This window comes from Anopheles arabiensis, chromosome X (assembly GCF_016920715.1).
Source record: "Anopheles arabiensis isolate DONGOLA chromosome X, AaraD3, whole genome shotgun sequence".
NCBI classification, from domain to species: domain Eukaryota; kingdom Metazoa; phylum Arthropoda; class Insecta; order Diptera; family Culicidae; genus Anopheles; species Anopheles arabiensis.
Genome location: NC_053519.1, coordinates 18,455,526 through 18,466,856, shown reverse-complemented (window position 1 = coordinate 18,466,856; position 11,331 = coordinate 18,455,526). Strand labels below are relative to the sequence as shown.

Genomic DNA, 11,331 nt, shown 5'->3' with positions numbered 1-11,331 from the left:
CTCTCTTGATCGTATTCATTAAGCTGCCGATGAGGTCGTTTTGCTGCTGCTGAAAAGTGTCCAATCAAGTGTGGTCGGGCCGCTGGCGCTGCAGGTTCTACGCTCGCACATAATACACACCCGCTAATGATCAATTAGGGAAATCAAACAACGGGCTCACTTTTAAGCAGTGCCCTCCGGCAGCGTTATCCACGCGCTTCCGACGCGATTGCCAAACCGAGCGATACCGGGTCCGGCGACCCGAAACACGGATACCCAATTAGGCGGGCTGGGCAGGCGACATATTAAATTAGGCCACGTCAGCGTGCGGTGGGTTCTCTCGTGCGGTCGCAAATTACTGATTACTTCCTGTCCCTTGCGTGATGACACTCTAGCGCAGATATTGGTGTTAATTGGATTTACTTTCGGGGTACTCGGTTTGTCCCCCAGCCCAGTATGTGATGTGTGAGTATGTGCGTTTGTGTGTTTCTGTGTCAATTTAGTTGACTTAATTTGCTTAGGCAACGGAAAGGAACCACAGCTCGCATATCATCCGTACCAGAATCCGTGCGGGCGTTCTCTAATCTCTGCTCGCCGTACCTAAACGTCTTAACCGTGACGCAGTTGTTACGGCGCAAAAAAAAAAAACAACCAATGTCTTAACATTGCTTCGCACCGTAATACGCACGTGCGTGCCTACTGTGCTCCCTTCGCTAAGAGAACCGAAGGTGCGAAAAGGTCGCCGGAAAGAACAAACAAAACAGCAAAGCGTCCGCCAACTCGGAAGGGAAACAAATGGTTTCCGAAAATCAATACACCCCTTGTGCGGTGTACCAGGCGTCAATGAGAGCGAGTGTGTGTGGTAAGTTTGGGAAGCATGGTTATTGATCTGTTCCTGGCCAGTTGCGCTGTTGCTTAAAACCCAAACCCCCGACATTCGCTGCAACGCAAATGCCAGCACGCTTCTTTTCTTCTGCTCCAAAGTCTTGTCGAAAAGACTGCCGCATTAAATCGTTCACGTCCAGACATGGCAGGCCCATTGGGCGAGAGATGAGAAAGTGAAATTGCTTCGATCTCAAACCCGACCCGGCTGGGCGCATGATCTCGCGCCCTTCCCGTTGCTTCTACTACTGCTGCTCCTGGTCGTTATCGTATCCTGTTCCATTGCCACTGAGGCAACACTATTTTGAATCCCGAATCGATTGGGAGACTTTGTTCTGCATTGTTCTGGTCGCTTCTCTGGAAATCGAACGAAAGAGAGAGAGAGAGAGGGTGATTGGACATCTCGCACTGCTCTGCGTATTAATAGCGTGCTTAGTTGTATGTGTGTGTGTGTGTGTGTGTCTGTATAAGACGTTGCTTTGTTTGTAGTAGATGGTTTACGAAGCCCGACCCCATCACTGCGCATGTGTGCACGCTCCGGTGCAGATAAGATGGAGGAGCATCGTGCGGGTTTGCCCCAAACCGATGGCCATATTTGGTTGAGAGCAGAACGCTGCTGTGCCGAACGGATGTTGCCCGGAGAGCAAACGGGAGCAAATGAGTGTGAGAGGGAGAGCGCAGATCTGCAGATCGATGAGGTGGTAGCCGCCATGCTCGTACCGTGCGCTGCGACTACTCGTTGTCGGATGGTCGCGCGCTCGAGTCGCGGGCCACGCGGTTTCTTCCCCAAGCGAACCCACCACCGCCATCGCAATCAACCAAACCACCAACCACACCCAATCAAATGACCTCTGCCGCCTGGCCCGTTCCCCTGCCCTGGGGTAGAACGCGTTCCCCGCGCAGCTACCCGCAGTTCAGCATCTCAGCGACGTTTACGTGGGTAAACGATACGATTGCAGCTAATTGCAGCTGGCCAGAGCAGCAGCGTGCTGTGCAATGCGACCCCCTCCGCCCACAGGCAATTGTGTGCAAAAGGTGTGTGTGTGTGTGTGTGTTTCGTTGTACGTTGGGGGTTTTCTTAAACTGCGATCACGACGTTGGCACGCTTCCCGGAACGATCCAAATCGACTTTCAATAATACATCCACCGTAAATGTGATTGCCGACCAAGCGTGGTCCGTTTGCCTCCCTTCCGCCGGACGGGTGCGTACGTAATACACACCCCCCCCCCTCCTCCTCTCCCCTTCGTATTTAGTGATGCGCACAAGGCACCGCCCTTTTCCCGCTCGCTCCACGATTCGTCGCTGACGTAATGCCCCGCAGCATCCACTGCCAGCCACGCTGCCCGCCCGCGCAACGTGTCGAAAGTTTTCTCGCTTTTCCGCACGCACACGCAGCCACAACCGCTTCTGCTGCTGCTGCTGCCAGTCCTGCACGCCTGATAAGCGTTCGACGAGTCGATGGCTTTAACTGATCGGTTATCGGTATCGATTGCTTTCCGATTCGATTGATTTCCACCACTCCCGCTCCCCGCCCGGTGCTGCAGCAGCGATGCGGCGCCCTGTTCGATCGAGCAGAGCGGCAGCAGCCGTGCAGAGCGAAAAGCACAGCGCGCGCGACCCGGCCCGGGTTCATCGGCTGTCGGAGCGAACAAGTCGCTCGACGTTCGCCGGCTACCGGGAGCGCATGCTGCCGGGCGGGCTGCGCGCCGTCAGCGAGCTGCTGCAGACGGCCGTGGGAAGGAGTGCGCAGGCGCGCTCTGGCGGTGGGTCCGACTTTGGTTTTGGTGCAGGTCAAAATTTGGCTCCACCACCAGGATAGCATGCTTACGGGCGAGCGGACGGTTGACGAGGGTTTGCACGGATGCGGATTTTCGCCGAGCACTGTGTGAAGGCGCGAGAGTGAGACGGAGCTCAGTGGGGCGTTCCCCTTCCGTCCAGTGGTCAGCAACTGTTTCAGCGCGAAACACATCGAGGTTTGATCAAACAATGCGTTACGGCAAAAAGTTGGAGCTGGTATGACTGTGAAAATCGGGCTAAGCATTGCACAGTGAAAGAAGACCGGGATGAAAATCATTTCACATTTTTATGTGTGTTTAGAGTGTTTTTGCTTTGAAGCAGAGATTTTCATTGTTAGAAAAGACCAAAAATTAGACTTCTAAGCCCCGTGCATTGCAAGGACAAAAAAACTCCAATATTGCAAAAAGTCACTTGCTTTCATTTTGATGGTTAATAGTGTTTTAGAAAGGTCACTTAATAACCTTGCCTTATTTAGAAAAAAAAAATATTTTCAAGGGAGCTATGGCAAAAACTATAACTAAAACAAATCTAATTTATGTCTTTAACACGGTGAAAATAACAGAATTTAGTATATTCGTGTTTTGCCTTGTACTACACATTGTAGAATGAATTATTATAAAACTTATGTCCAAAAGTCAAGATACACTTTTCGCGAACTTCAGAAGTTACATCCTATTTTGTAATTATCATTTTGTAAGAAGTATAGGCCAAGTTATTTCTTCTAATAGCGTAATTTTGGAAGAGATAACAAAGAACAAAGTGAATTTAAATAGCAGGCATTTGAATTGATATTTACAAGGCCGTGAAGATGCATTTTAGCAAATTTTCAAGAATAAGATTATAAGTATATAGTATAAATCACAGCTGAGATGTTAACATTATTTTGAAGCTTTTCCGTAGAGGCAAATATTAAAACAATAAGATATACGTAAGCAATATCGAAGAATCTTGAAGAATCTTTGCACTTTAATTCTTAATACTTCGTTCTACTTAATAGTAATACGAATTTAGTTTCATTTGTGGTTTGATTTCACTTATGAATTTTTTGACACTAATTTAAAAAAAAATATTAGTTTTTGGAAGATCTTGCAACATGTAAATAACAATATAAATTCACTCTGTTATGATTTTTTTTCGAAGTGGATGATAGTTTACATTTCTGTCGTAATGTACGACAGCTAATTTGCAGTACCGGCACAAGGAAACTGTTAAAATAGCGTTAAACGAGCGAAATGTAGCTACTCCAAAATAGAATGTAACATCTTTCCTCAATAGAAAATATTAAGATCTACTAACAACATATTTTTATCCCGGTGTTCGTATGTGCTGCATTCGCTGTGCATTGGTATCCGCCCGCGTTCCACAGTAGCTTCTTAAAAGCATTCACTTCATTAATTCATTAAGGAAAACCATTTCATTAAGGAAAACTCTTTATCTCTAATGTCCATCTGCATTAGAATAACCAGCCGAGCTGCTTACCAACCACTGTACCACACGCAATCTCGCTTCTGCGCATGGGCCCCACGGTGGTTCCGAGGGACTGCCAACCAAGTATTGGAAGAGCAAAACACGATAGAGCGAGAAGGGCCATTCCTCACAGCTTAGACTTTTGCTGTGCGCGCGCACCCCTCCAAATACTGATCGGCGGAGGTGCTCTCCACTAAAACGTCTCAGCAGGTCTCAGGTCTCTAGCTGTTTCTTGTCGGGCGGTTGCTGCCAACTGTTTTAGATCGGCTTTAGGCATCGGCCAGAAATGAAAAAAAAAACCACTACTGCTTGAACCGGTTGTTATGATGGCGGCTGCACTATTAGACGAATGGTAGCGTTGGTTGGTATGGGGGAGGGAACGATGTGTGGCATCGTTGGAAGAAAACCGGTACGAATAGTTGCGGCACGTCTAGCTCCAACTAACCCTGTGCTCCTGTTGGCTGTGTAGAATCGGTTTTCTAAGCAACATGGATTAGAAAAACTATACCCCCCGATCGATCGCGTGTGGAGCAGCTGCGGGATACGATGGTGATGGTTTGTGGAGCTGTCGTTAGATGCTGCTTATAATTATAACTATTAATATTTATTTGTGTAAGCTAAAACTAATCTCCCACATTTCAAGTGCTCTCTTTCTCTCTCCCTTTGCTCTCTTCTAATCAAAGTGATAGTTGTTCTAAGCCCGCATAGTGGAACTGTGTATCGCGCCTTAGCTCTGTCCCTTACCGCACAGCATCCTAACACATTCTCCCAAAAGAGATGAACTAAACAGTCACGGCGGTATCAACGACCAACGCAACCAGCCAACGTCGTTGGTCGCAGCGACGCTTCGCATGGCTTCGTGCATTAGATACGTTACGTTAGGACAGCCTCCCCACAGCGCTGCGCTCCTAGCTGAGCGAGCACATGGTCAGGTTTCTAATGCCACTTTGCTGAACCAAGATTGTGTACGTGCAGTGAACCCTTTTTTCCTCACAAGCGTCATCCGCAATGCTCTCGCTCCCCAATTGGTTCGCTGTTGTTTGGCTTCGCTACCATCGGGCCCCGGGTTGGCTGGTTTACTGCTCCTTCGAGCACGATCACGGTTCCAGCCCGCCGGGACCGGATTATTGCTTTCGCGAAAGTGGGGAGGGGTGTGCTGTTGCTGTGTCTGTGCGCACGGTTTTAGCTAGAAATTTCCCCAACAAGTGCGATGGACACTGTACTCGCTCGAACAGGAGCGCAGCACCGCCGGTTGCCCAGCGGAGGATACGTTTCGGTGGTTCTCCCCTGCCACGACGCGCCCGACTGACGCTCGGCCCAACGACCTCCGGTGGGGGCGAACGCAAGCTCCAACGCTACCTGCACCGTCGCATGCGGCCCGGACATGCGTGGACTCGTTGAAGATCATCTGGTGCCCATTACCGGGTCCGGTGAAGGTTGCGCGATACAGCGCCACACCACGCCCTGGTGGCGGGTGCACTGGCGAGAGCGGGAAGGCAGTTCGCATTAGCGCAACACGATTGCTGTCTCGCTCCCGCCAGCTCGAGCGTGTGGATACGGCGCGGCGAGTGTTGCAACCGCCAGGTTTGTTATTGTTTTTGTGTTTCTGTTTTCGTACGACTTTCAATTTCCATTTCTAAAATAAATGTAAAACAAACAAAAAGCTTCTACGACATTCGGCAACAAGGGACAATGGATGCATTAATGTGTTTTGCACCTTTGTTCGCATAAACGGCGTTACACCCTTGTGGCATAAAATGAAATATTCGATAGCGTTCTGTTGAAAAGCTACTTTGTGCAATCTAATCTACAGCCCGATGCTTCACGCCCTGCCTTCGTCTGGTCGTTTCGCGATTCGAGGCCATTCGAAACGTCACCCATCGTCTCCGTGGAGCATTGCGCGCCCTTTGCCACACGCACCAGGGAGCCTACCACGGTTCCTGCGCTTTTGGTAGCATTTGCGTCAAACCAGACGTATTTGCAGCGTCGCTTTTCTCGCTCGCGAAACCGTTGTGATGAGACGCGAGTGCGTTTCCTCGAAAGGGTGTGTACGTTTTTGAATGCGGTTTGTTTGTGCCCCGAAGATTCTTGGTTGGGATTTCCCTCCATCCGGGTGCACGTTGAATATTGAAATTAATGCTTAGTTTTACAACCGAGATTCGTTTCAAAAGAACACATTTTCGCTTAATGTTTTCGTCACGGCGAATTTGCTGTCGCGACAAGTACCCGCAACGCTTATTTTCGCTGCTTGGATGTGCCGAGCGGACGCAATCTCAACTGTCACGGGCCCGCGGGACCGCCGTTGTTCCTGGCGACGTTTTCGTGCGCACCGCAACGCGCCCTGCTCGAGCTGCTGCGCTCCCGGTTGCTGGTGCGTCTAGGATAAACTTGTTCAGCAGCCGAAACGGTGCGGCGACAACTGACAGCTACGGATTTTTCTTTGTTCTCCGGCTGTCAACCGCGTCGCACACATCCCGCCGGCAGCCGGTACCGTTGGCAATGCGACAGAAAATACGACACTTGATATCGACTGCTTTGTGTGCTGCAGTGAGGATGCCGTTTGCTACGACGCTGAACGATTACAGATTGCACCAGACGGAAGAGGAATGCTGTTCAGTGCTCGCCACTCTTTGTCTGCACTTTTCAAAAAGCAATTTCGAGAGCTACAATCGTTGTTCGCCCAGCTTTCGGTACATCGCTACACCACGGCTTATAAACGCCAAGCGGTTGCGCCTGTCTCCAGGGTTTCCCGCGTACGCTCCGGATACATCAACAGCAGTCGTGGCAGACTGCTGCAACATGCGCTCCTGTGGAAAAAAAATAATTTGCAGCTAGACATCTAACCGAGCGCTCTAGCACCAATCGAACACAATGTATGGGATTTGACATGTTCGATTTGTTGGTTGCAAAATCAAACCTGTCAAATCCCATACATTTTTTCATGTTCGATGTCGTGTTCGATTGGTGCTGGAGCGTTGGGTAATTTGCTTCATTTCCACCAGCGAAGAAAATTTCACGATTTAAATTGGCCGTTCCGATGCCGTACAGTCTCTTTACCGGTTTGTCATTGTCTTCACGAGGCACCTACTTCTGAGTAAAGCTATTCGGTGTATTGCACTTATTCCTATCAAATTAAATAAATGCGTATTACAAGCAAGCTAGCACAACACGAACGTAAATGGATTCAATATTTCCCGCATTCAGAGTTCTTCTCCATGCTGCCTAGTGTCAACGGTGCGTTTGAAGGCAACACCCGTTCGGATCCGGTTGCCAAGCTGCTGCTGGTTTGCCGTCTGGTGCGAGTGAGCGCGAGCAGAGTGCTCTCGGCTGTCCTGCGCCCCTGTCACAGGATAAAACTCTGTCGAACGAGTCCGGCCCGGTTTCCATCCAGACGTAGCGAACTCGGCTCGCAAACCTCGAGATGTCGAACCACGACCGACGACGGCGCTTGACTTTTCGACGCCCTTGGTTCGCGGAAGAGGCCCCCGGAGAGAGGGTGCGCGCAGTATCTTCGCTCCTGGTGGCGAGCGACGGGTAAAAAAACATATTGCATGCGCAGCGATGGGCACCGGCATGTGGTAAGTTCTATCGGAGGCCGGCTGCTTGCTCGCTCTACTTGCTCGTTGCGGTACAAACGGCGCACGGTCGGCGCGGAAAGCGACAGCTTCGGCCGAGCGTGCGCTCCTGGTACGAACCGGGGCCCTCTATTTGCAATCGTGATGTGGTAGACCTGCGCGCGTTTTTTTTCTCTCTCCTTCGTGCGAGCTGCATCTTCCCGTACGAAATGACCGTTGCGAAGCAGCGTCGGCCGTGGTGGAAGGTTGGTTTTTACGGTTTCCCGCCTGGAATGGTCTCAGTTGTTTAGCATTGTTATATCATTTTTTTACGAGTAGTGTCAGCAGTAATTTCGGAGACAGCTTCATATTCTTGTTTGTTACTATTCATCCGCATGCATTGGTCGCTTTCATCTTCCCCGTCCGTTAGAAAGCGAGCTGCCAATATAGTTTTTCTCGATTTGCAATGTGTTAGGATTGCAGCAAATGTTATAGGACGTCGCTGGTGCTGATGCTAGTGATTGAGCATCTATTAAACCCCTTCACATTCTCGCAGTTTTGCAACAATGAGGCAAACAATTGTCACTATTTTTATTCTGTTATCGAATTAAAATAATAAACAAAATCATGAACATGCATTTTATTGGGTACAATTGTCAAAATATAAATTTAAAAAACCTAGGTAACACATTACACGCAAATACGGTGCAGCATGCAAGGCATACGAATAATCCAATACGAATAATACATTCTGATTACAATCACAGAAGAACAGTCCGAGGGCTGCTCGTTGAAAACTGTGCATGGATACTCCTTTACAGTCATGTGATTTTGAAAAACAAATCGTCACACAAACTGATCGGGAAAAACTGTAAAAGCCTGCACGCAGAAGCAGGGCAGAATTTTTATTGATAATACTGTTTTCATACTTGTGTTTTACATTAGAAGAAAATAGTACAAAATTTAATAATAATAATAAACTACAGGCGGTCCCCGAGATACACGGTTAATGGGGACCGAAAACGGCCGCAAAATACCGCGTATCTCGAATTTCCGCGTAAGTCGAATCTCGTGATTTCCAGCCAAAATATCTCTAATTTTCGTGCAATTTTGCAAGTAGAGGATGATTTTAACCACCAAATTCATTATTTGATATGTTTCTACTGAATTGAACAGGTTAAAACCTTTTGAAATGGTATTTCACATTCGGTCAATACGGAAATTATTTGGTATTTCACAATAGCTGTGTCAAATCAGTACAATTTGCTCAAAGAACTGTCAAATTTGGAAAACCGCGTATAAGAGGTACCGTGTATCTCGGGGACCGCCTGTATTTGTCACATTGATTGAACTAAAGTTTGAACGTTGTATTTCTTCTATCGCTATACCAAACACAAACATGATCTTTTTTTTACATCCCGTTGTTATTCCTTATTCTGATTCTAAAGTGTTGTAAGAGAAAATAAAGCAGCTAGAATCTAATGAACAACGAGATTTCCTATAGGAATTCAAAGCCAGTGCTTCATCAGCTGTCAGCGAAAGGTACGGAGGAAGAAGAAGCCGTGTATGTGCACGAGTATGACAGATCGAGCTGTCAATCTTCTCCCCCCCCATCCCCTGCTCGGGTGAAGACAAATCGGTACGTAAACATTACAGCCACCGTAAAGAGTGGATGTACAACCAGAGAAGATGGCCAGCGGGTTTTAAATGTGATTTTCCTTTTCCAAGTAAGTGCACTCCTTGCTGTTATCCAGTCAGTGTGCCATTGAGGGACATTATAAACAGTGATTGTCTGACGCCCTGTCGAATACCGAACCAGCTAATCCCTAGCCCGTTTGCTCTGGCCCTTTTAGGTTGTCTTTACACATTACACCGAACCACACACTGCCCTTGGTCGGTCCGTGACCGGAAGTTGACTGCCCTGCAGACAGGAGTGTGAGCGATGATCACAGAGCTGGTGATGAACCGGATCCGGCAACTGCTGCTAGCGATTGTGGGCGTGCTGAAGCGGGCGATGTGTTGTTTTGCCCGCCGCCGAAAGCTGTCCGCGAGCGAATGCGAGGTGCTGAGCGCGGTCAGCGTCGACCGGTATCCGGCCGGCGGCCGCACCACAGCCGGCGGCAAGAACGTCCCCGAGAAGGACTGGAACTCGTGGGACGATTCGCCCCGCACGGTCGAGGAGCACATCGAGCGGTACCGGGAAACGCTGGCCCAGCCGCCGTCCCCGACCGAGCCGCAGCCGGAGGTAGACTACTTTCAGGACATGGCGCCGCAGATCTCCTCCCAGCCGAAGGTGTGCATCGCGACCGAAACCGAGCCGACCGACTTTAGCCGTCTGGTGGCCAAAATTGACATTCCTGTTGTGGTAAGCGGATCTGCGCTCGAGCTGCAGAAAATTGGAACCATTTCGATAACTTTATTTTCCCTATCGTATTCATATAATAGAACGAGCTAGAAGACTGGAACGAGGGCGAGCGGAGTGGGTGGGACGATGCGGACGAAACGACCACCAAACAGTTGATACGGGAAACGAGGAAAGAGCTGCGAGCCCAGCGGCATCAGCAGAACCGGCACCAGCTCGAATCGTCCTACGCATGATGGGTTTAGCAATTTCCCTGCCCAGCAAACGACTACGTGTACAGAAAGAGAGAGAGAGAGAGAGAGAGAGAGAGAGAGAGAGAGAGAGAGAGAAAGCGACGCACGATACCACTCGCCTCACCCTTACAAGATATGGCTTACTTTTGACCTTCCATCCCTTCTTTTTCCTTTTGCCGATCTTACGAGAAGGAAACGAGGCATTGATCTACACTCCAAAAGTGTTTCCTCCCTTTTTTCCTCTTTCCCTAATTTTAACAGAGCTTACTGGCAACGATTGCTGGGCGAGAAGTCAAATCGACGCCCTGGCGTGGTACGTATATTGAACCTCCAGCGATAATCCGTCAAGAGATGTGGCAAACCAAAAACTGATTGTTTATTTTTGTATTATCATTAGTTGGAAACATTTTGAAGAATTAATTTTAATCGAATGTGTTATTCATAGGCTGGAACAGTCAGGTCCTTTCGTTCTAGCTGAGCGAATGGGCTGAATGTCTAGTTTGAGCTACGTGTGTGACTTAGCTACACCAACAAAAGACGATAGAGAAAACAAGTCCCATTGTGTTATTCTTTATCCTTGTCTGCACGAAAACCAAACTCTCTGTTCTGAAGAGAATACGGAATCCATCCGCGGTTCATTCGGGAGGACAAGTAGATTGGGAACCTGTGTGTCTGGCCGGTTACCGTAGAGATAAGGACTATTCAATGTAAATTAAAATGTATTAAACAAAATGAAAAGTGACACAATCGCATTCGTTTTCTGATTTTACTGATTATTCATACAAAAACCTATATATATTTGTTGAGAAATAAGGCATTACTAATGTACCGAATCTACATAGTTTGAGAAGTCGTGTTTATTTCATCTTCTTGGACATCTTCGACATACGTTCTGCATTGTGCCTGTGAGTCTGGCCATGCCTCAACAGAATCACCTATGCCCGAAATTCTCTTCAGAGTCTCTGAGCTAGTTTTGCCATAATTCCAACAGTCTCTTGGATTTCGGAGACCTGTTTCAGTGAGTACAGTCTGCTACCGTGATACGAGGCGTATGCG

The 11,331-nt window shown here is 48.5% G+C and overlaps 1 protein-coding gene across 3 annotated transcripts; it reads left to right on the top strand.

Moving 5' to 3' along the window:
* Window positions 1-1,609: 1,609 nt before the first annotated feature.
* Window positions 1,610-11,027, top strand: LOC120906409 (receptor-binding cancer antigen expressed on SiSo cells). 3 transcript variants are annotated; one of them, XM_040318075.1, is made up of 4 exons: window positions 1,610-1,896; window positions 9,129-9,407; window positions 9,534-10,045; window positions 10,126-11,027. In XM_040318075.1, the coding sequence occupies exons 3-4, from the start codon at window positions 9,623-9,625 to the stop codon at window positions 10,276-10,278; spliced, it is 576 nt and encodes a 191-aa protein (XP_040174009.1). In that variant the 5' UTR covers window positions 1,610-1,896; window positions 9,129-9,407; window positions 9,534-9,622; the 3' UTR covers window positions 10,279-11,027. The 3 variants fall into 3 exon arrangements, with proteins under 3 accessions (XP_040174009.1, XP_040174010.1, XP_040174008.1); XM_040318076.1 differs by lacking the exon at window positions 1,610-1,896 and having other exon boundaries at window positions 8,990-9,319; XM_040318074.1 differs by lacking the exon at window positions 1,610-1,896 and having other exon boundaries at window positions 8,992-9,407.
* The last annotated feature ends 304 nt before the right edge of the window (window positions 11,028-11,331 follow it).